Here is a 25,638-nt window from a genome sequence, read left to right on the forward strand (position 1 = left end):
ACTTTAAACAATGAGAAATCTTTATTGCCAATAAAGTACCACTCAGGATACACTGTCAGGTACATGTTTCCTAATGATACACTATTCCTCAGGATTTTGGCAAGTTGTATTTAGTGGATATGATGTAGTGAGATCACTACAATCCTGTGCCTTTCTAACTCTGTTCCTCCTCACCTTATTTCTCCAGAGTGACAGAATTCCTAGGATATGCTATCCAGGTATAAAACCTCACCCCTTGTTCTATTTCCATTTCCTCTCCCCTGGCCTAACAATCTTGTGTTAAGCCCCCATTCCCTGTCTCCAAAGACAGTTGAGGAACAAGAATAGAATTGAATGACTATCATAAAAGAGGAAGAGGGACCAGGGAATGTGGCTTAGTGGTACAGTGCTTGCCTAGCATGTATGAAGCCCTAAGTTCAATTCCTCAGTACTACATACACAGATAGAGCCAGAAGTAGTGTTGTGGCTCAAGTGGTAGAGTGTTAGCCTTGAGTAAAAAAAGCTCAGGGGCGGTGCCCAGGCCCTGAGTTCAAGCCCCAGGACTGGCTTTAAAAAAAAAAAAAAGAGGAAGAGGCTCATTCCAGTCCTGCAGACAGTTAATTCTAGGAGGCCCCCTCATATGATAAAGACAAATGTTACACATTTCATTTAGTTATCTTTGTCAGACACGGGAGCATGTGTCCTTTGTAACACAACTTTAGGATAGTATAATCCAATTGGGCTATGTGCACGATAAGGGAATAGACCATAGAACAGAGGCAAGATGTGGTTGCAATTTTAACTTTTTGTTGTTGTTGTCAGTTGTGGGGCTTGAACTCAGAGTCTAGGTGCTGTTCCTGAGCTTTTTTTGCTCAAGGCTAGCACTCTTCTACTTTGAGCCACAGGGCTACTTCCAGTTTTCTGGTGGTTAATTAGAGAAAAGTGTCTCACGGACTTTCCTGCCTGGGCTGGCTTTGAACCGTGATTCTCAGATCTCAACCTTCTGAGTAGCTAGGGTCACAGGTGTGAACTACTAGCACCTGCCTTAATTATAACTTTTTATGCTCATGAAACTTTTTGTGATACAGTTTTACTTACTATCTTAATTTTACACCATTGCCAAACAATTTATGTGGCTCTTGTTTTACCACTTTTGTAACTGTTATTACAAACTTTTGTTGAGGAAAAAAGTATATATTTCTCCAGTCCTGTGAATCTGTGTGTACATGTTAACACCCTCACATTCAGTATGAACCAAACACAGGTTCATAGTGGCTAACATTTTCATAATAGGCAAAATCCCTAGAAATTGCATTATCTTTATTGACCACTAAATAAATAAATATATAGGAAAAAACAACCCTCAAAGATCAAGGACAATGTTCACTCCTGTAATTCCAGCTACTTAGGATGCTGATATATTGGAGGGATGGTTTGAGGCCACTCTGGGGAAAAAGGAAGTCCCATTGAAACAAATAAGATGGGCATGGTGGCTGATGTATAATCCTTGCTGTGTGGGAAGCATAGATAAGAGGATCATAATCCAAGGCTTGTCTAAGTAAAAAGCGAGACTATCTTAAGCATAAAGGGCTGGGGTACAGCCTAACTGGTAGAGCACTTATGTAGCAATCACAGACCCTAATTAAAACTCTAGCGCTGCCAAATAAACCAAAAGTACCCCCCCAAAATACAAAAAAAAACCCCTACCAATAATAACAATGGAAACCTAAATTTAAAAACTAAAACTAAAACCTTGTGTTTGTTGACTGTTTTTTTGTTGGACTGTGCTCTTTGCTAGACTATCCTCTTAGCTAATGAGAGACATGGTACTTACCTATGTAAGGGTTTTTTGCATCTTCATCTTTACTGATCTTTTTCTTGATGATTTTCTTGGCATCTTTGGATGCTTTCCAGTTAATCAGAAATTGTCTCTCCATGTTTTTAATTTCTTTTCCATCAAGATATTCTAGAGAAAAAATGTTAAAAATATGTACATATGAATATATAAATAAAAACATACACTTCTGGCTCAGGGCACAACAGAGTTACATCATAGGCTGAAGTGTTTCTGTTAAAATAGCTATTTTAGATAAATTATTTGTTTTTATGAACTTTTACTTATTTTTAGTTTTCTGATTTCAAAAAGAATATGAGCTGGATGGCATTGGATAATGCCTGTAATCCTAGCTACTCAGGCTAAGATGTGGGAATGTAAGCTGGGAATATGGCTTAGTGGTAGAGTGCTTGCCTAGAATGCCTGAAACCCTGGTTTGATTCCTCAGTACCCCATAAATAAAAAAAGCTGGAAGTGGCTCTGTGGTTCAAGTGGTAGAGTGCTAGCCTTCAATAAAAGAAGTTCAGGGACAGTGCCCAGGCCTGAGTTCAAGCCCCAGGAATGGGGCTCTGGGGAATCTCAGTTTCAAGCCAGCCCAGACAGGAAAATCCAAGATTCTTTTTTTCCCCATGATATCCTTATCTCCAATTAACCACCCACACACAAAAGCTGGAAGTGGATCTGTGGCTCAAGTTGTAGACAGCTAGCCTTGAGCACAAAAAGCTAAGGGACAGCTCCCAGGCCCTGAGTTCAATATTCCCTCCCCCGCCCTCCAAAAAATGTTACTACAAACATTTGAAATTTTATGGGAAAAAATGAAAAGACTCAAATTATCACTCTTCTCATCACTGTCAGAGATAATCACTGTAAAGGTTATAGGATCTTCCTTCTTTTTTGGGGGGTGGCCCAGGGGACCTGAACTCTTGGCCTGCATGCTGTCCCTCAGCTCTTCAGCTCAAGGCTAGCCCTCTACCACTTGAGCCACAGCGCCACTTCCGGCTTTTTTTTTTCTGCTTATGTGGTGCTGAGGAATGGAACCCAGGGCCTCATGCATGCAAGGCGAGCGCTCTACCACTGAGCCAACTTCCCAGCCCCGATCTTCCTTCTTATAGTCATATGTAAACTATATTATTTTATATAAAAAAGTGTTATATGCAGTAAAAATTGCATCCTATTTTCTCTTAATACTTTTCTTTTGAAAATATGTTTAAAATGAATAGTAAGTTTTAAACATGGTATTTCAAAATTACGTACAGTATTCATAATGTCTATTATATCCTAGGACACTGGATGTCAAGGAACAGCCCACAGAGCTAGTCTCTACAAATTCTATGGTCCAACTATCTTTACATTTTTTCCTTTTAGAAAGTTTCAAAAATTGAGTTGCTTAAAATTACTCAAATAATTGTTGTATTTTGTAAGATATGTGGAAAATGCAAAAAATTTAAAAGTACCTTATCACATGAGAACGATCATTGAAAAATAATTGAAATTTATACTTTAGAATATTTAACTATTTTTAATTTTCTATGTGTTTGCATATATTGTATATAAAATGGACTCTTTGTATAGTTTCTATATTCTTCTTTTAAATTAGTGTATTGTGAGCATTTTCCATATGTTTATTTAAGCACAATTTTAAGTGTGGTAGTATTTGTTATATATGGCTAAACTATAACATATTGAAAAACTCCCTTTTATAGGACATTTTATATTATCCATTTTACTTTCTTAATCACAGAAAGCCTGGATTTTGCTGGTTATTTTGGAGATTAAATTAATTGGACCGTGCTGGCTTCAAACCATGATCCTCTGGACCTTTGTCTTCTGAGTAGCAAGGATTACAGGCATGAGCCACCACAGCACCAAGCAAGGTAGTTTATTTTATTTTTTCAGTGCTGGGCTTAAACCCAGGGCCATCAAGGCAGACACTCCGAACCACAGCTCCATTTTTTTTCTTAAGTAGTGGAGTTACATTGATTGTACTGCTTTAAGTATTGACAATATGACCTAATTCTGATCCATAATACTGCATTATACCCAGAATATGAAATAAAGTAATATTTCAAGACATCTAGTATGCCTGAAATCATAGTTTGTACTGCACTGTAAAGATATGCTTATTCCTGAACATACATACCTATAATAAAATTTAATTTGTAAATCAGGGTTTATCAGAGATTAACAAGAATATCTATTCATATAACAATAAGTAAGCCAGTATACTATAAGTTATATGTATTTTATTGTACTGTGACATATTTTGGGCTGCAGATTGAAATCATGAAAAGACAAACCACAGGTAAGGGTGAGGGACTGAGGTACAAATTAGAAGCATAAGGTCTAGAAGTATAGTTGTCTTCACTTTTTATGTATATTTCTTTTTTTTTTTTTTTTGGTCGGTCGTGGGGCTTGAACTCTGGGCCTGGGCGATGTCCCTCAGCTCTTCAGTTCAAGGCGAGCGCTCTACCACTTGAGCTACAGCGCCACTTCCTTTATGTATATTTCTTAACTGAATGGTAGCACTTGCCAAACAACAAGAAATTATCTATTATTTATTTATTTATTTATTTTTTAGTCAGTCATAGGGTCTGAACTCAGCCTTGGTGCTGTCCTTGAGCTCTTCAGCTCAAGGCCAGCGCTCTACCACTTGAGCTACAGCACCACTTCCAGCTTTTTCTACTTATGTGGTGCTGAGGAATCGAACCCAGGGCCTCATGCACGCAAAGCAAGCACTCTACAACTGAGCCACCTTCCCATCCCAAAATAATAACTTTTAATATAAAGTTGTAAACATTATAAAGTGTAACGATAAAATATTTAGCTAGGATTACAGGCGTGAATCACCTACGCCTAGCTTTTAGTTTTTACACTCAAATACAGCATGCCTTAGCTGTTGACAATTCAGGAAACCCTCTAATAAGGCTCTTCCATGAGGCAGCAAGATCTAATATATTATAACTTAATCACTACTGACCAAGTGTTCGAGTCCATTTTCCTCAACACAGTGCATGTTCAGGAATGCTATTACTTGTAAGGATTACATAAGGGGACTCCCTACCTTGCTTCTCTTTTGAAAGGACAGGGGCTCCTACATGTTCTTACGGGATTATTTGGCAAATTTCAGACAGAAATGATAACCTTGATCAATTTTATCTACAGAACCAAGAGTGAAGGAGTCTCTTAGGAACATCAGAGGATTTGTGCCAATGAATGTGTCGCAGAAGGTCAGCAAGTTTTCTGCATCTATGACTAGCCACTTTTGTTATTTACATCCACATTTTCTCCTTAAACAAAGAATACCTGGCACTTTATTTCTGAACAGCAGATATTTTTTAAGTACTATTTCTCAATTTTTAATTTTTACTCTTATTTAAAATAGCAAATTTAAAGTTGATAATTTTTCAAGATCAACATGTCATATTTGTATTTCTGAAAGATTGCTGACAAATTAGCCAAAGATAAACATAATATTTTCTAAGAAAATATGTTAATATAATAATATAAAATGTATACCTAGTGATTTGGACACCAGTATTAGCCTGTCCCTGTATTTGGGTTTGAGACAAACAGGATTTCCATTTAGATCCATTTTCCGTAGCTTCATCAACTTGTTCAGTAAAAACTCCAAATCCTGTAATTGGAGAAAAAAGCAAGACACAGGTATCTCATAATTATCATTACTTTGAGCATGTCAGTTAACTCTTTTTTTTAAAGGTAATTACTGCTTTTCATGGAGCCTTAACTTAGTGCTAAGTACTTAGAGGATGCATAATAACTAGCTTTTGAATAAAATAGTCTATGCTAGAAATGACTGAAGATGAGATAAAAAGTGAAGCCCTAGGGCTGGGAAAGTAGCTCAGCGGTAGCATGTATGCCTTGCAAGCTGAGGCCCTGGGTTCGATTCCTCAGCACCACATAAACAGAAAAAGCCGGAAGTGGTGCTGTGGCTCGTGGTAGAGCGCAAGCCTTGAGCTGAAGAGCTGAGGGACAGCGCCCAGACCCAGAGTTCAGGCCCCATGACCGGAAAAAAAAAAAAAAAAAAAGTGAAGCCCTAAATTAGGGATCACAGAACTGTTCTTGGTCATGTCACTCTTAACCTTGACCAATGTGTAGCTCAGAAAACATGTTCTGCTACAGAAGATGCCCTATTCTTACTGGAAGTAAAAATTTATAGGTTATGGTAATTAAGGAATAACAAATAAAAATAGGCATTGCAAAAATATGTATTTTTTGCCTTTTATTTTATGAAGAATGTGGAAACCTTATCAAACTGGAAAATCAGAGAAAAAAAACACTTGCATACTTATCACCCAAAGATCACTTTTAATACACTTTTATACCTCCTTCTTGATGTTTTTGAGCTTAGGGACTTCTTTTTTAATTGTCATCATATGATACGGTTTTTATATTATATCATAAATATTTGCTTGTTTTTATAACTTACAAGAAAATGAGATAGTTGGCATTTGAAAGAATGATCAATGGTGTGCAGTTAAAATTGATGTGAGGAAAACAGATTAATGGTATGTTAGAACTTGATTTCTTAGTTTGCCATCTTTACCTCCTCTTCCCTATTTCCCTGTATATTTCTTTTCCCATTCATTGTCATTATCTTTTAATTCTTTGTCTTTTGTGACTCCTTTTCTGACTTTTTCTTTTTTAAATGTTATCTTAACATAATGGAAATGAAATGTACTTTGAACATTTCTAAGTAGGTCCCGAAGTCTTGTCTTTTATTTTAAAAAATGACTTAGGATATTGCCATATCTTGGCTACTGTGAATAATATTGCAGTGAACATTGGAATACAGATATTTCTTCAAAATAGTGATTTGATTTCCTTTGGCCTTATGTCTAGGATTTGGTCTGTGCTAGACTCTGAGGGATGCAAATAAATGATCTATGAAAATACAGGAATTCTTGTTTTAAAGGCAATGCTAAATTTCCTTGGCACTGTTGCTTACTATGAGTATGTGTTCATTTATAGAATGAGGATATTTAAGATTAATTGCCATGGCATATAAAGAACTAGGAAACAATATAATAAATGTGTTAGTTTTCTGCCTTTTGCTTATCCTGCTATTCCTCAGATAATTGTTTTTTTTTTTCTTAATTTTGGGCAGCAGGGCAAAAGTTTTAAATAAGAAAGAAACTTGTGACTTACTGACAAACAAGTAGTTCTCTCGTTAAAAGAAAGCTTTCTTCAAAATTATCATTTAAACCCTCAGTCCCAGGCTCTAGAGCATGCCCTCTCCACAGCATTCATTCAATAGTGTTTAACAGCCATAATTATTTTATATGAGAGTTACACTGTATTTCTCTTACTCTAAAAACCCCTTATAAGGAAGGGACTGTATATTGCACTTTTCTTCTAGTGTTGGATATAATATAGTGTTGGAAACAATATAAAAACTTTAAATTGATATAGATAACAAGAATGTTTGGCATTTTGTTAATTATTCTTCACTTGATAAATGACTCTCGACATAGTCCCTCCAGCGTGTGTTTATTTAAGACTAAACTATTCCTGTGCTGAAATACGATTACCCTTTGGATACGCTCTGGTTGTTCATTGCCTTCCTGTCTGTAATAAATGCTTTCACTTTCTGCCCTTCAATAAGTTACTAGAGGAAGCAGACACTTTTCTGGACAGTTTCTGTTTGATAAATGATCATGTCATGCTATCACTTAGAAGAGTGCTGTAAAATACTGAAGAGCCAATTCCGTTTCCCCTGCAGAGCTGGTGCCTTAGCTCCTGTATGGGTGTCTGCAGCAGGCTATGCTCCTTCCACAATTAATGATGACCACTGATGAACCTGTATTTGACCAGCATGCTCCAATCTTTATCGGAAATGTCTGGCCCGACTGTCCTTCCTAAATCTAAAGACAGCCATTTGTCATCCCCCTGACTGCCTGTCATCATATTGCCTGGGCAAAATCTATAATTTTGGCTGTTCCTGACTAAACTGTGGGATGAATAAATTTATCTTTGGGCCACTCTGCTTGTCAGAATCAATACTGAGCAGAGGTTGAATAAATTAGAAAATAAGAAAACATGACAGGCAGTAGTAGTTTGCTACTAAATCAAACATTTTGTTTATATAAGATACAAACATGTCACATTTTTTATTCCTCCCATTTATTGTGAAGATTCTATACCTCATGATAAATGGTCATCAGAAAACCAGTGAAGTAAATCATCATAAATCTAACTGTGCAGTGAACTTTTCGGTCAGCTTATTGATTGAACAAACTTTGAAGATGTAAAAACTGTTAATATTAAAAATGTTTTTTTCTTTCAAGTTTTTGTATGTTTTTACAACCTGATATCTGACCTTATAACATTAGAAACCTACAGTTACCTGGTAGATGATCAAACCTACGCTCACAAAGAACTTGCAGAAATTGAAGTCTTACTATAAATCACTATTCAAGTATTTCATATTTTTATATGTTGTTATATAGCTGCTTAACCCAAAGCAAATGTCATTAAACTAGAGTCCTGTGAGTTAAAGAAAGGAGTTCCTAAACCATGTATTGTTTTACCTAAAACTTACTTGTCCTCTTCCTCAAATGTTGTCATTGCCACTAATTTTATGGAGGGAGACATGAAACATCTTTCTATAAGCTTTCAGTTATATGCTTCTGGTCTCACATTTCCTCTTCAATCCTTCTTTTCCATTTTCAACAAAAGAATACTGCTTTTTTTGTTAATCTTTCTCCGATCTTGGGATCTTCTCTATCTTTTATTTTTGTTTCCAGTGTTCTTTCTCTGGCTATTGTTCTCATAGCTCTGATCACCAGATTTCTTTACCTTTCTTCTCAAAGTTTCATGATTAAGAATTACCAAAGGATCTTGTTTAAATTTGACAAGTCTGAGGAAGAAGCTGCAGTTTTGAATTTCTGTTACTGTTGCTTGTTCTTAGGCCTCATTTGGAGATAAAAGAGTTAACAGCCTTCACTTTCTTTACCACTGGGCATTGCTGGAACTACCAGCTCACTGAGCCAAATATTATGAATAATGAGCTTTGAAAATTTTAGTTCTTTGGAGCATCTTACTCTGTAAGTCACATTACTTAAGGCCTCATGTTTCTGTAGTTGTTCAGCCTTTATGGATCCTTTGTAAATCTCTGACCTCCCCAGTAACAAATCTGTAGCCACAGACATCCCCAATGTATAAACAGACTACTTTCTAAAAGTTGCTCTTGAGAACTGAGACTATATCTCATAAACACAATGCTATATCTGGTGGGCTGTTGCCTAATTCAACACAACTTCTCTTTGTGAAAACGGCTTCAGAACATTTGTGCTATACAGTGCTATAAAAGCTTCCCATAATGCATGCATTCATGTTTTCCAGACCTATATCCCTATGTTAGACCCTCTTGCTTCCTTTCCTATAATTTACATTTGTTCCTTTCAGACTGTTTATTTTCATTCTCTGGATCACAGAAGAGTATAAAATCACTCTTTCCCAGCTACAGATAAAAAGTTATTCTTTTTTAACCCTTTATCGTCTCTCTTCATTCTGAGCTCTTTTTCAGAAAGGAATGTTCTAACTGTGCCCACATCACATCCTTGATAGTATTTTTGGTGACTACTGAACCAATATGCTGAGGACTTCTCATCCAGCTGTTCTCTGAGTCTGGCCTCATTTATCCAATTGTCTACTTGATATTTTTTCCAGAATTTTTCAATAGGGGCCCTCAAAATTATGATCTTTCATGGAATTTTTCTCCATGACCCCAAATTGTGAATCCCAGCCTGCCTCTTCAGTTCTTATGCTCAAGGCACAAGTCCAGAGATCATTCCTGACGTCTCCACCCTCCCTATATCACTCACAAGCAAGCCCTGTGTATTTCACTTGCTTTCCATGCAGGCAAATCCTGCGGGACTTTCAAGACATACCATTGTTTGAGAATGACTGCATTTCCTAATTCCTTTCTTCCCAAAGAACTCAAATTTCTTTCGTTTTAACTATTTCTCACTGCTCATGTCAGAATCTTAATCTTAAGGTTCCGTTCTTTATTTGTTCTAGATCAGTTTTTTTCTTAGACACTTAAAAATGAGCTGTCCATACTAACAGACATAATAAACACAAATCACTACCATACTTTATAGTTTATAGAACGTCACAAAATCAATGTAGAAGATTGACTAGCAAGGCTTTTTATAATAATGTGTAACCCATTACTATGTTGATAATATTTAGCAAAATGGGAATGACTAAAGACTGTTTTTTTACATCTGAATGGTGACTTTAAGTTCTGAATCCTTATTTTTAGAGACTAAATTACCAGCAAAACAAAGTTATATTTTTTTGTGGAAGAACTATACTTAGTTCATTTATTTGCTGTAGATGCATTTGAGGGACCTACTTGATGTCCATATAAAAGCAGCTGGTCTCCTTAAGTGCTAAAAAAAACCCCAAACCCTCAGGTAATTACAATGGTTTTCCTCTAATGATGTCCACTTCTTTTTCCCCATGGCACAAAGCTGTCTACTTGCTGACGTCTTTTAGGATGGATGTCAGTGACCTCATGTGTGGGATGAGAGATTTCTTTTCTACAGCACAAGGTTTGATGCCAGTAGATTTGGGGCTTCTTAAATAGGCGAGAAGAAAGGAAAAATTAAAGCAAAAGAAATTAGACACACTCGCTCCAGACTACATACAAATTTTTTCTGGTGATACTGAAGTTTCGGTTTGTAATACCTTTTACATTTTGCTGAAGAACAATGATACAGTGAACAATGATATCCTCTTATGCTTGGCTGACCACTATCTCCTTTTGTGAAGTTATTGCCAAACATCTTTGGTCCATTTGAAAAACGTTATCATCTTACTATAGGATTATAAGAGTTCTTTATGTATTTTAGATACAAATTGTTACTAAGATACAAGTTTGCTAATACCTCCCCTTAGTCTTGCTATTTTATTAATAACATCTTTCAAAGAGCAAATGTTTGAAATTTATAAAGCCTAGTCTATCAATTTTTCAAACATTTTTAATGGAATCTTTATCTAATTGATTTTTTTCTCTTTTTTTAGTTTTTTTTTTTTTTCCTCTGAAGTCTGAGGTGAGGGAGGTCTGAGGACTGAGGGGAGGGAGGTGTGGGGGCTGAAGGAAGGCATGGCCTCTCTCACTTTTCTCCCGTGGTCTCTATCACCACCACTACCTCCTGGCAGGACCAGGGTCAGGTAGTAGAAGTGCCACCCTCCCAAAGGCTAGTCCTCTAATTCATTTTCTTTCTAGAAGGTTTGCATTTTAACAGTTAACTTTAGATATGGTTTTTATCTTAGATATTGGAATTTTAACTCAGGGTTTTGTGCTTATTTGTAGTAAATTTTGAAATAAGAAAGTATGAATCTTCCAGTTTTGTTGCTCTTTTCAAATCAGTTTTGATACACAGGTACTGAAAGCTGCCATTTCTTTGGAGGTATCTTCTGTCCTTACTCCTTTTTAACTCCTAGGAATTAATTTACGAACATGTTTTAAGGCTTGGAATGTCCCACAGGTCATTAAAGCTTTATTTGGCATTTTTAGCATGTTTTTTCTTTCCATGCTTCAGTTTGGGAAGTTCTAATGTTATATTTTATTCTTTTATTTTTGAGTTAGCATACATTTGCAATGGGAGAGGAGGTTTTTTTTTTAATAAGTTCATCCCTCTACCATATTCACATTCCTTCTTTTTTTTTTTGGTCGGTCGTGGGGCTTGAACTCTGGGCCTGGGCGCTGTCCCTCAGCTCTTCAGCTCAAGGCCAGCGCTCTACCACTTGAGCTACAGCGCCACTTCCTCACATTCCTTCTTTAATGCTATCTTTAAGTACAGTTTTCATTCAGTCCAGTGAACTTTTTATACATTTTTCAGCTTTAAAATTCACTTTATTCTTACTTTAAAATTTTTATCTTCTTGAGCTGGGCGCCGGTGGCTCACGCCTGTAATCCTAGCTGCTCAGGACGCTGAGATCTGAGGATCATGGTTCAAAGCCAGCCTGGGCAGGAAACTCCGTGAGACTCTTATCTCTAATAAACTACTCAGAAACCCATAAGTGGTATTGTGGCTCATGTGGTAGGGCGCTTGCCTTGAGCTGAAGAGCACAGGGACAGTGCCCAGGCCCAGGGTTCAAGACCCACAACTGACAAAAAAAAAAAAAATCAATCTTTTTGTGTTCATTTTTCCTTTACATTTTATATAGCACACGATAGCTTTTTTAAAGTTCTTTCTCCAAATTATATCTTATGTGTCATTTCTGCTAGTTGTCCTTTGCCTGGATTTTCTCCAGTATGATTTATATTTTCATGTTTCTTGTCTGCTACTCCTCTCCTGAATTTCTAGTCTGAAAAGTGCCTTTAGGAAGAGAGCTGAGATACTTTAGTACTCTTTGTTTTTCTTCTCTTATGGAACACAGGTCTAAGCTACCTGTTGTCCAGTGTCTGAAAAATTGCATATGCATATTTTGGCTTGTTTTAATTTATATTTTCTGTGTGTGTGTGTTGGGTGATTCTGGTCCGGGTTATTAAGTCATGCCTATTATATTATTTCTTCAATTTAATTTTCTTCCTTCATTTGCCCCTGATTGTTATGGTATAAATGTATCCCCCAAAATTTATTAGATTGAAACTCAATTACCTATGTTACACAGTATACTAAGAGACGGGACCTTTAGGAGAGACTAGTGGAACTCTCATGAATGGGTTAATGTCTTCTAAAAGGGTGAGCTAAACTGAGTACTGGTTGCTCATCCCTGTAATTGCAATCAGAAGGGTGAGATCTAAGAATGAAGATTTGAAGCCAGCCAAGGCAGGAAAGTCCATGAGACTCTTATCTCCAATTAACTAGCAAAAAGCCATAAGTGGAGGTGTAGCACAAGTTATAGAGCACTACCTTGAGTGAAATAGCTAAGGGACAGCACTCGGGCCCTGAGTTCAAGCCCTAATACCAACACATAAAAATGAATAAATAAATGAGTTTTTTCTTTCTGTCTCTTCTGCCACTTGAGTACACAATGTTCCTGCTCTTCAGAGGATGCAACAACAAAGTACTATTGTGGAAACAAATAGTGACCCTCACTGGACCTGACATTACTGGTGGCTTGATCTTATACTTCCCAGCCTCCTGAACTGAGAGGAAGTAAATTCATGTTCTTGTAAATTACCAAATGTCAAATATTTTGTTATATAAGCACAAATAGCCTCAACACTTACTGTCTGAATCTGATACTCTAATTGGTCATATGTTGGAACTCTTGAATTAATTCTCTAGGACTCTTGTATTTTTGAATCTTTTTGTTCTTTCTAGAAGATTTCTTCACTTTTATTGTATAATCCTTATATGGAACATTCAATTGCTCCCATCATATTTTAAATTCTCTCTTGTTCTTTTATTGCTACTTTAAATAGTATCTTGCAAGGTTCCAGTGGCTTATGCCTATAATCATAGACATTCAGGAGGTTGAGATCTGAGGATTATGGTTCAAAGCTAGCCTGCATAGAAAAATCCATGAGACTCTTATTTCCAATTAACCAGTAAAAATTTGGAGGTAAAGGCATGACTCAAGTGTAGAATGCTAGCCTTAAGCAAAAAAGCCAACGGACAAATGCTTAGACTTTGAGTTCAAGCCCCAGTACTAGCAAAAGAAACAAACAGTTTAAAAAAGAAAAGATAAGAGAAAGGAAGGAAGGAAGGTAGGAAGGAAGGAAACAAGAATTCTGTTAATCCCTTCTGGAGATATGCTCCCTCAAAACCTAATCATCTTCTACCAGGTTCCATTACCACAACACTTGTTGGTAACCAATCATGTGCAAATCATAGCATATGGAAAAAAAAGTTAAGAAGTTTATGTGGATTTGGTTACAAGAAAATTGAAACTCCTGCATCTGTTATGAGACATGTACAAAGCATGATGCTTGACCAAACATACTCATTACCAGATCTAGTATATTCCTATTATGCTCTTATCTTCTCTCATATTAACTACTGAACTTTATTCTAGACAAGTGATCACTGTCCTCTTTATTGAAACTTATTTTTCTCTTTATCACCCATTCTTCCTTAAGGCTTCTCTTCTAACTAACTGGTCTCTGAAGTGTTTCTGTGTTTAGCTTAGGCCTCATTTATTCTCTTTATCTTCTTTCACTCAATCCATTACACTAAATGAATGTAAATGCTGCTGGTTCTCAAACTTATCAATCTTACTTCCCTGTTGAACTCCAGATGCCTACCTGACAGGTCCAATTCAATGTCCAAATGGATTCTCTTCCTCATTACCCCTCCTCATCAGCTGATGAAGTCTTCTATTATCACACAAAAACTACAAGGTCCCCTTAATTCTCACCTTTCCTTTCCTTTATCCCTATACCCTACTCAAGTTCCATGGTTGTCTATTTAAAAAGATACCTCCAACACTTCCCCTTTTCTTTATTTCCAAGCAATCATTTTCTCTTCATTTCTTAGTTTCCTAACTGCTTGCTTGCCTGCCTGTGTTCCTTCCTTCCTTCCTTCCTTCCTTCCTTCCTTCCTTCCTTCCTTCCTTCCCTCCCTTCCTCCCTCCCTCCTTCTCTCTCTTTCCTTTCTTTCTTTTATTCTCGTTTTTTCATTCGTTTGTTCTTTTTGTCTTTCTTTTCTTTCCTTTTTCCTTTATTTTTCATTTCCTTCCTTCATTTTTTTCTGTGTGTGTCTCTGTGTCTCTCTCTGTCCATCCCTGTATCTCTCATCTCTCTCTCTCTCATCTCTCTCTCTCTCTGTGTCTCTCTCAGGGCTTCATGCTTTCTGGGCTTGCTTGCTTGGCTGATGCTCTACCATGTGAACCACACCTTTCAGCCCAGCTACCAACTATTTTTGCTGGAGTTCTTGAACCTTATTATTCACATACCAGACAAAAATTCCTATTAAAAATAATAGTCTTTTCAATGACTTTGTACTGTAATTAGAATGATGTCAAAACTCATAATTATGTCCTTTATTATCTGGGATCTGTTCCCTTCTTTCCAATCCCATATTAGACTGCTGCTTCTTTTAGTCACTCAGCAATTAACTTATTGGGTATCTGCTGTGTGTCAGAAACTGAGCTAGGATCTGGAACCCCTCAAAAGTGAACTAACCTGGTTCCTTGGACTCTCCAATCTCTCTTCAGCCTCAGAACTTTCATATTTGCTGTTCCTAATGCCTGTCATGGTCTTGCCCTAGATCTTTGCTTTTCTTTCTTTTTTCAGATATGAAGGTAACTGTAACTTCTTCAGAGCCCTTTCTTGGTGACCTAATTTAAAGTATCCACTGAGCCCTTTTCTGTTTTGTCATTCAGTTTAGTTCATAGTCCTTCCTTATAGTGTTCTTTGCTTATGTATTTTTTTGCCATTTTCTCCCTTGTCCCACTATAATGTAAGTTTCCTTAGTGGAGAGACCCTGCTTGTTTTATTTATCATGATAAAACTAGCACCTTGGAGTACTTCTCCAAGCACCTAAAATAGTACCAAGCGCTCAGAAACTAATAAACATTATGAACCACTTGAAGTGATTCAGAAAAGCAACACAGAGGAGGGGATATTACATTCAATCTTTTTTTTGGGGGGGGGGTCTGGTCGTGGGCCTGAACTCTGGGCCTGGGCGCTGTCCCTCAGCTCTTCAGCTCAAGGCTAGCGCTCTACCACTTGAGCCACAGTACCACTTCTGGCTTTTTTCTTTTTTGCTTATGTGGTGTTGAGGAATGGAACCCCGGGCCTCAGGCATGCAAGGCAAGGTCTCTACCACTGAGCCACCTTCCCAGTCCTACATTCAATCTTAAAACAATGAGGATTTGGTTATTTAGATGCTAATTGTCAGATTTGTTTATACATTTATGCTACTTATGCCTTATTAACATGCTGAAGAGTAAATCATTGTAGGCAAAGTTACTTGATCATAATGTCATATAGGAAAACTTCATTTAGGATCATTTGAAGGCTGTATATATTCTCTTTTCTCTATATAAAGTTGAAAATATAGTAGAATAAGACTTGAAATATTTATTAATTGTAATACTAGGTAATTGGATACTTTAAGATGTATTTATAGTCAGGCACCGGTGGCTCATACCTGTAATCCTAGCTACTCAGGAGGCTGAGATCTGAGTATCAAGGTTCAAAGCCAGCCCCAGCAGGAAAAGTTCCTGAGACTCTTATCTCCAATTAGCCATCAGAAAACTGGAAGTGGCACTATGGCTCAGGTGGTAGAGTACTAACCTTGATCTGAAGAGCTCAGGAACAGTGCCCATGCCCAGAGTTCAAGCCCCACGACTGACGAAAAAAAAAAAAGTATTTATATATTCACCAGCCATTGCTTAGAAAAACATTTGGGAAAATACTTATCCATCACTTAAGATGGATGCCAATTTGAAATTAGAATTTTCTGCCATTCTTTCTTAAGAAAAGGCAAGTGTCTTTGGTTGATCACCTCATTCCTATTTCCCATGTAGATGAATGTGGGCCACTATATTCAACCCAGGCCTTCTCTACTCAGATCAAATCCCTATAACTCTAGTTTGAATAGGATCATATGTTCTGTATATTTGGTTTAAGACTCTACTTTGAAAATCAGATTATGTTACAAATATGGTAACATCATAGAAAAACTAAAAAAATATGATAACGAATACAAAATGCCCAATAAGAAAAATATTTTTGAAGACAGGTGAAGTGGCTCAAGCCTGGCTTGAGAGGTAGAGACTGAAGGGTTGTGGTTCAAGAATAGCCTGGGCATCAAAGTTTGCAAGATTTCATCTCAATTATATGTCAGAAGACTATCACACCTCACCCCATTGCCAGACCATAAACGTTAAAGTTATAGCAACAGCTCAGTATATGGGTAATTGTTTCCAGTGGGCATTTCCTAGCTCTAGGCTCTGTTAGAGCTACCAAGCTTACAAAAATGGAATCATATTTTAATCTTATTTCTTGTTCACAGTAGGTTTTTGAGATCTGAAACAGAGTATTTCCTTCTTCTTTGAGACGGTTTGTGACAAATATGTAGGTGGCTGGTCCATATTTGAAAAAAAATAGTTGAATGAATATGGGACAATATGACAGTATATGAATACAGCTAATTCAACACCCAGGTTTTACATAGAAGCAGCCAGGAGAGGCTTGAGGTGGAATCCTAGTTTTTAGAAATTCATTCATTGGGGATATCAGAGTTGAGAGGAAAAAAACCCAATCTCTAGAAGGAAAGAGTTGATGGACAAATAATGTGGAAGGGAAAAGCATATCGTTTCTCAGAGAAATTTTATTCTGTTGGTGAAAGAAGCAAGACTATGAAGAATTATATGTAAACATATTAAACATATATAAACATACATTAAGAAGTAGAGAATCATAAGATAGTTTCCTAACAAATCTAGAAATTTCTAAAAAGTTGTTTAAATTATAGATATTTCAAAGCACATTCTCCAATCATAATTCATGCAAATATTTAAAAATTAATTTTATTTATACTACCTTCACATGTAGAAGTTGGTTGTCAACGGCTATGAGGTGATTAAGATTCTCCAGGATTTGTAAGTCTCTTATGTCATCAATATTGTTGTTGCTGATATTCAATATAGAGAGAGATTTCTGCAAGAAAAAATAAACTACCACTAGTAAACAGTTTAGACATTATATGTAGGAACCAGAATTCCTAATTCTTAAAAAGTTTAAGAATTATCATTTCTGCTTGTTTTGCTCTTAAAGTAAGACAATTAAAAGATATGGAGATTTTGTTTCAATGCTCTGTAGTTTTTCAAATTGAACTTTTAGAACTCTAGTATATATTACTTTCTCCTTTTTCTTATAGCACAGTATAGAAAAATGTTTATTATAGCAAATTATCTTTTTGTGCTAAATGTCACTAAAACTTCTTCATAGGTAAAAATGCTTTTCTGTCTTTGATTTTCTAGAGGAAACATGATCAACATTATCTGGGTTTTATTTTTGTCATTACCTCTCTAGTTTGTACTTTACAATCCACGTGTTCTGAAGTCACTTGAAGTAATAATTTTAATGAGGACACAGGATAAATAATATAAGAATACTAAACCAAAGTTATCTTAAATTGGAAGCCCAGGAATGTGGGTACCATACACATACACCAAGGCATCCATATATAGGCAGCTGTAAAAACATATTTTGACATTTATTAGTAATACTTGGGCTTGATCTCAGGATCTCACACTTGATAGGCATATATTCCACCACTTGAACCAAACTTCTAGGCCCCTGGTAACGTTTCTTCCTTTCTTGTTTTTTCCCTTCCACTTCTCCTCGCTCTTCCTGTCCCTTCCTTCTTGCTTCCTTCCCTGCCCTTCCTCAACCAGGAGGGTAATGAGTTTAAGGACAGCCAAGGTAATATGATGAGATCCTGCCTCATAAACAAAACCCAGGCTGGGTGACAGTGAGTCATACCTGTAAACCTAGCTACAGGGGAAGCAGACAAATTCTCAAAACTCGAATTCTCATTTAACAAGAAAAAAGGCTAGACTTGAGGTGTGGCAAAGTGGTGCAGCACCAGCCCTTGGAAGAGGTGGGACAGTGGATGGGGCTTGTGAGATTGAGAGGCTATGAGTTTTGTTCAAAATGAAAACAAAACAAAAAGTTGCCAAATAATTGTGTGGTCCCTTTTCTTTAGGATTTTTCATCAAGTGTTTAAATTTAGTCCATGATCATCAGCAAGACCCAAATTATGAATTAATTAGCATCTGCACTAGAAGCTTAGTTTACAATAACCTTTTTACATCCTCCTTTGAATCCAGTTACTATTAAGTAACTATCATACTCTGAGATGTTGTTCAAGAAAAAGAAAACACAAAAAAAACAAATCAGTCCTCAGAGTCTTGAATGACCTCTCAAACAAGCAGAATGTGTGCAGTGTCCTGCTCTATCATCATTTACTGCTCACTATAATTCTTGTCAAGCATTTAAATTTGGCTTACTGCCAGAGATTGAAGAGTTCTTGGATCAAACAAAAGCTTTTCTCCAAGGGGAAGCCGCTGACTCTCAACATGAAGCTCTCTGAGTTCTATTCCTTCCAAACCTTCTATGACAGCAATGTAATTGCTTCCCAGATACCTGCAAAACATAGTAGTTCTAAATAGACTTTCTGAGAATGCCATGGTCTTTCAGCATGATAAAAGTGTAATAACAAATGGAGCTGGGCAAAGATCTGGCATTTATGTTGAATCTGTGAAAAGTTGGTTTAAATGATGAATTATATTCTTAGACTTAATCTAAAAAAACACACTTTAAAATGTTTTTAATTGAAGTTATCTTTACTAAATTATCTATGAGGGCTTCTCTTAGGTTAGGGTATAGGAAAATCAGCTGGGATGTAGGTTGGGATCTAGGTGGGAAACCAGTAACTTGCATTTAAATAAGCATTCCTCACCGCACCTTTGTGTTCCCATTCTAAGGCCATTGACTTTTTGAGAAACACAGTATTCATCCTAATCTGAGAAACTTCAGCCTTCAGTCTTCATTAATTAGAATTACTATAGGCAGTAAATGACACCATACAGTCAAATCTACATCTAGATTATCAATTCTAAACAATTTTTAAGAGTCCCAGGCTGGCCTCAAACTCCCAATACTTCCTCTACCTCCTGAGTACTAGGATTACATGCCCAGTTGCCCAGTTGAAACAAACTTGACCTTCTGAGTTGAGTTATGCTGAAAGGTAGAGAATTTATATGGGTTCCATGGCAAATAAGTCTACATGAGGATGTTTTAGGTGTACATAAAAACCCATAATACAATTTATAGCAACCCTCCCAAAAAAGATATCACTTACTAAAACCTAAATTGTTTATTTCATATTTTTATTTTATTTTTTTTGGGGGGGTCCGGTCGTGGGGCCTGAACTCTGGGCCTGGGCGCTGTCCCTCAGCTCTTCAGCTCAAGGTTAGCGCTCTACCACTTGAGCGACAGCGCCACTTCCGGCTTATGTGGTGCTGAGGAATCGAACCCAGGGCCTCGAGCATGCAAGGCAAGCGCTCTACCACAGAGCCACCTTCCCAGCCCTTTATTTCATATTAATAATATAAAAATAAAAATATTGACCTGTTCCACAAAAAACATGTGAGAAACGTATTCAAATGTATTTCCAATGTACTTTTGCAACTAAATGTAGATTGGGAATAGTTACCTACATAAAATATGTACAGGGATAATGATGAGCAGCTAACAGTATGTTAAAGGCACTTACAGTTTTTCCAGTTTCTTTAATGATGTGAGGTTCTCTATACATGAAATACAGTTGTTTTGTAGGTACAGGTGGGTTAGATTGGTGGCATAATTCAGGTTAGTGATTTGACTAATACGGTTATCATATAAATATAAAACACTAAGATTTTTGCAATGAGAGAGGTCATCCTGAAAAGAAAAAATCAATCATGTTTAAGTTTTTCTGAAAACTTAGGATTTTAAAAATTTTTTTCACTTGAGCATGCAACAAATTCTCCTGAGATTAATATAAAATGATAGTTCACTGTTCTAAGTACATCCAAATAAGATAACAATGATTGTTGAATAACTTCAAGGCTATAGCATACTATAACTATACCAGTCAAATTGTATTTAAGATTTTCCCATTGCTAACAACTTCCCTTGGAAACAAGTAGGTTCCTCTGAAGGCTGAATCATTAAGAAAATTATTGTTCTCACTTTTGAAGCAGGGCTTAATCTTTCTGTAGGTCTGGAAGTAAATTATAGTTTTAAATACTGTAAATTAGAAATCATCTGATATTCAAGAATAGTGGATTAATAAAAAACTATGAATAATGCTATGAAGTGAATACCACAAAACCACTAAATATCCTTTTGTTTCTTTAGCACTATCTCATATATTTCAAGATATGTAATTAGGTGAAAAAAGTAGGACCCAATATTGTAAACTTATATCAATGCAGGCCTAGAAAAAAGACTGAAGGACATCACCTAAAAATTAAAAATGGTTATCTCTGAATGGTAGGGATGACATATATATATATATATATATATGTTTATATATACATAAACATATATTATTATATATGTATAATGAACACTGCTTTGGATATAAGAAATTAAAGGTTTTTTTCTTTAAAGCTGTTTTTTTCTTTTTTATGGGGTGGGGAATACTGGGGATTGAACTCATTGCCATTAATTTACTTGCAAATACCCTACCACTTGAGCCATTCTCTAGGTCTTTTACTTTTTGTGTGTTGGTACTGAGACTTGAACTTGGTCTCACAGCTGGTGTCTCCAGTTTGGCCTTTTTGTTGTTATTGTTGGTGGTCATGGGGCCTGAACTCTGGGCCTGGGTGCTGTCCCTCAGCTCTTCAGCTCCAAGCGAGTCCTCTACCACTTGAGCTACAGCACCACTTACGGTTTTCTGGTGATTTATTGGAGATAAAGAGTCTCACAGACTTTCCTGCTCGGGCTGGCTTTGAACCTGGATCCTCAGATCTCAGCCTCCTGAGTAGCTAGGATTATAGACATGAGCCACAGGCACTTGGCAGTTCGGTCTTTTTGCAGATTACTTAAGAGATAGAGTCTTAAAGACTTTTCTGCCAGAGCTAGCTTTAACCTTTGAGCCTCCTGAGTATCTAATATTCTAGGCATGAGCTATGAGGACAAAAGAACTTTAAATGGGGGCACTTCAGAAAAAGCAGTCTATGTATTGTATGAAGAGGTACAGAGCCCTGAGCAACAAAAAGGAAACATGAGGCTAGTCAGTTGAATTTAGAAGGATCATCAGAAACTTTTTTTTTTTGTTTTTTTTTGGCCGATTGTGGGACTGCCTGGGCACTGTCCCTAAGCCTCTTTGTGTTCAGGGCTAGCACTCTACCACCTGAGGCACAGTGCCACTTCCAGTTTTTGAGTGGTTAATTGGAGGTAAGAGTCTCCTGCTGGCTTTTAACTGCGATCCTCAAATGTCAGCCTTCTGAGTAGCTAGGATTTCAGTCGTGAGCCACAGTACCCAGGTACCTGCCAGAAACAAACTTTTTTTTTTTTTTTGGGTCGGGTCGTGGGGCCTGAACTCTGGGCCTGGGCGCTGTCCCTCAGCTCTTCAGCTCAAGTTTAGCACTCTACCACTTGAGCCACAGCACCACTTCCCGGCTCTTTTCTTTCTTTCTTTCTTCTTTTTTTTTGGTCTGGTCGTGGGATTGAACTCTGGGTCTGGGCGCTGTCCCTCAGCTCTTCAGCTCAAGGCTAGCGCTCTACCACTTGAGCCACAGCGCCACTTCCGGCTTTTTTCTTTTTGCTTATGTGGTGCTGAGGAATCGAACCCAGGGCCTCATGCATGCAAGGCAAGTACTGTACCACTGAGCCTCCTTCCCAGCCCCCAGAAACAGAAACTTTTTATAATGCTATAATGTTTCTCCAAGACATCCTTTGTATTGCTTTTTATTTTTCCAATACTAGGAGTTATCACAATGTCCAAAATGTTTTTTTTTTTCTTTTTCTTATACTGGGCCTGCACTCAGGACCTGGGCACTATCCCTTAGCATTTTTACTCAAGGCTAGCACTCTATCACTTGAATCATCTCTTCATTTTTGGCTTTTGGTGGCTAATTAGAGATAAGAATTAGAGATAATAAGACTTTCCTGCCCAGGATGGCTTTGAACTGTGATCCTCAGCTGTCAGCCTCATGAGTAGCTAAGATTATAGGCATGGGTACATGGGTGCCTGATTCCAAAATGTCTCTTAACTTTGCCTGAGACTTTTCTGTTTCATTCATTCGTTCATTCATTCATTATGCATTTAAGGCTTGTGGTATGGCTTAATTGATAGAACACCTGCCTAGAAAGTGCAAGATACTGAATTTAAAACCCCAATACTGCCAAAAGTAAACAAATAAAAATTACATAGATGTATTAAGCACTTGAATCAACTATTGCATTAGATTTAGCATAATATAAACAAAAATAGACATGATCCTTCCTCTCATGAAGCTTTTATACTGCAAAGAAATTCTCTTTCATCTATAAGGATAAAAATGTATCGAAGACAATAGATACTACAAATTACCCAAAAGAGTGTATGCTTTAAAGTTTCCCAAATTAAAACCAAGAATTATATTAACACTCAGAAAACAGTAAAATAGTAAAAGACAAAATTGTTAAAACTAGAAAACCAATGAAACAAAAAAGGGTTTTGTTTTGAAAAAATTAATAAAATTTACAGACCACTAGTGAGGTTAACGATAAGAGATGTGATTCAAATCAGTAAGATCAGCGATGCCACAGGAAACATTACAACAAACAGCCAAGAAATGTAAATGTCTATAAAGGACTACTTTCAAAACACATACTCACAAAAGCTAGCAGAGGGCTGGGAAGGTGGCTCAGTGGTAGAGCGCTTGCCTTGCATGCATGAGGCCCTGGGTTCGATTCTTCAGCACCACATAAGCAAAAAGAAAAAAGCCGGAAGTGGCGCTGTGGCTCAAGTGGTAGAGCGCTAGCCTTGAGCTGAAGAGCTGAGGGACAGCGCCCAGGCCCAGAGTTCAGGCCCCACAACCGGATCCAAAAAAAACAAACAAAAAACAAAAGCTAGCAGAAGTAGACAAATTTTTAGAAACATACAAACTGCCTAAACTGAACCAAGAAGTTATAAACCAGCTAAACAATCCAATAACATGCCACAAGATAGAGGAAATAATCAGAAGTCTTCCAACAAGGAAAAGCCCAGGCCCGGCTGGATTAATTGCCGAATTCTGTAAGACTTTTAAAAATGAACTAATACCAATACTCCTCTAGCTTTTCTGTGAAATAGAAACAGAGGGAGAAATCCAAGACTCATTCTATGAAGTCAATATCACACTTATCCCCAAATCAGGTCAGGATCCAACAAATAAAAGAGAACTACAGACCAACTTCTCTGATGAACATAGATGCAAAGCTCTTCATTAGCCAACAGAATGCAGAAACAAATTTAAAAAACAATGCATTATGACAAAGTAGGCTTCATCCTGCAGATGCAAGGTTGGTTTAATATATACAAATCAAGAGATGTAATTTACCATGTCAACAGAGCCAAGGACAAGAACCACATGATCATCTCAAAAGATTCAGAAAAGGCCTTGGACAAAATACAATATCGATTCATGTTAAAAAGCTTTGGAGAAACTAGGAATAGAAGGAACATTCCTTAAAACAATAAAGGCTATCTATGACAGACAAACAGCAAACATCATGCTAAATGTGGAAAAACTAAAACCATTTCCCCTAAAATCAGAAATAAGGCAAGGCCTATTCTCTCCACTCTTCTTCCATATAGTTCTGGAATTCTTAGCCAGAGCAATAAGGAAGAAAGGGACATAAAAGGGATTCACATAGGGAAAGAAGAAATTAAACTATCCCTATGGCAGAGAACATGATTTTATACCTAAAAGGCCAGAAAAACTCCACCCTCACAATCTGAGAGCTGATCAATTACTTTGGCAAATTGCCAAAGTACAAAATGAACACAGAAATCAGTAGCCTTTCTGTATGCCAACAATGTACAAGCAGAAAGGGAAATCATGAAAACAACTCCATTTGCAATAACCTCAAACCTAACCTTTGGTTAGGAATTAACCTAACCAAAGATGTGAAAAATCTTTATAGTGAAAACTAGAAAAATCTGAAGAAAGAAATCAAAGAGGACACCAGGAAATGGAAAGACCTTCCATATTCATGGATATTGTGAATATGGACACACTGCCAAAAATGACAAACAAATTCAGTGCAAATCCTATTAAAATCCCAATGACATTCTTTACTGATACAGAGAAAACAATCCAAAAATGCATATGGAACAACAAAAGACCTAGAAGCAATTCTAGGCAAAAAAAAAACAATGAAGATGTTATCACAATACCAGGCCTCAAACTCTACTACAGAGATATAGTAACAAAACAGCTTGGTATTGGCATAAAAATAGACCTGAAGGTCAATGAAACAAATTAGAAGACCCAGAAATAAAATACATACTTACAGCTTATATTTGACAAAGGAGCCAATGACATAAAGTGGGAAAAACATTGCCTCTTCAACAATTGGTGTTGGGAAAACTGGGAAGCCATGTGCATCTGGCACCATGCACTAATATCAATTCAAAGTAGGTCAAAGACCTGAATGTCAGACCTGAAACTCTGAAACTACTGCAAGAGAGAGTAGGAGAAACATTAGAACTTATATAGGCAGGAATTTCTTGAATAGAGTCCAGTGCGCCCAACAGATATGAGAAAGACTTGACTAATGGGACTACATCAAAATAAAAATATTCTGCACAGCTAAGGACATAGTTACTAAACTAGAAAGACAGCCAAACAATTGGGAAAAGATATTTATCAGCAATACATCAGACAAATATCTAATTTATACAAAGAGCTTAAGAAACTAATCCCTCTCAAACTTACTAATCCAATCACTAAATGGGCAATGGAGCTAAGGAGAGACTTCTCAGAAAAAGAGGTAAGAATGACATAGAAATATGAGGAAATGCTCGTCATCCCTGGCCATAAAGGAAATACACATTTAAAAACTCTGAGATTTCATCTTACCCCAGTTATATTGGCCAACATGTTTAATTTGAACAACAAATGCTGGCAGGGATATTCCCACTGCTGGTGGGAATGTAAACTACTACAACCCCTTTCGAAAGCAGTCTGGAGGTTCCTCAAAAAACTAAATATAGACATATCTAAGACCCAGCCATACCACCCCTTGACATCTACCCTGCATCATGAACCAGGGTATGATAAGGACACCAGCACATCCATGTTCATTGCCACTTTATTTACAAATAGCCAAGATATGGAAACAGCGCAGATGCCCCACAATAGATAAATGG

At 37.0% G+C, this 25,638-nt stretch overlaps 1 protein-coding gene across 1 annotated transcript in view; it reads right to left on the reverse strand.

Moving 5' to 3' along the window:
- Ppp1r42 (protein phosphatase 1, regulatory subunit 42) overlaps nucleotides 1-25,369 on the reverse strand; it is a 43,180-nt gene extending 17,811 nt beyond the window's left edge. The window contains exons 1-6 of the mRNA XM_013034474.1: nucleotides 25,349-25,369; nucleotides 20,026-20,192; nucleotides 18,758-18,893; nucleotides 17,286-17,402; nucleotides 5,330-5,447; nucleotides 1,814-1,945 (exon numbers count right to left, since the gene is read on the reverse strand). Coding sequence (XP_012889928.1) covers nucleotides 1,814-1,945; nucleotides 5,330-5,447; nucleotides 17,286-17,402; nucleotides 18,758-18,893; nucleotides 20,026-20,192; nucleotides 25,349-25,369 — 691 coding nt within the window. The remainder of the gene's footprint in view (nucleotides 1-1,813; nucleotides 1,946-5,329; nucleotides 5,448-17,285; nucleotides 17,403-18,757; nucleotides 18,894-20,025; nucleotides 20,193-25,348) is intronic.
- Between the last annotated feature and the right edge of the window lie 269 nt (nucleotides 25,370-25,638).

This window comes from Dipodomys ordii, unplaced genomic scaffold (genome assembly GCF_000151885.1).
Source record: "Dipodomys ordii isolate 6190 unplaced genomic scaffold, Dord_2.0 Scaffold190, whole genome shotgun sequence".
Taxonomy (NCBI): domain Eukaryota; kingdom Metazoa; phylum Chordata; class Mammalia; order Rodentia; family Heteromyidae; genus Dipodomys; species Dipodomys ordii.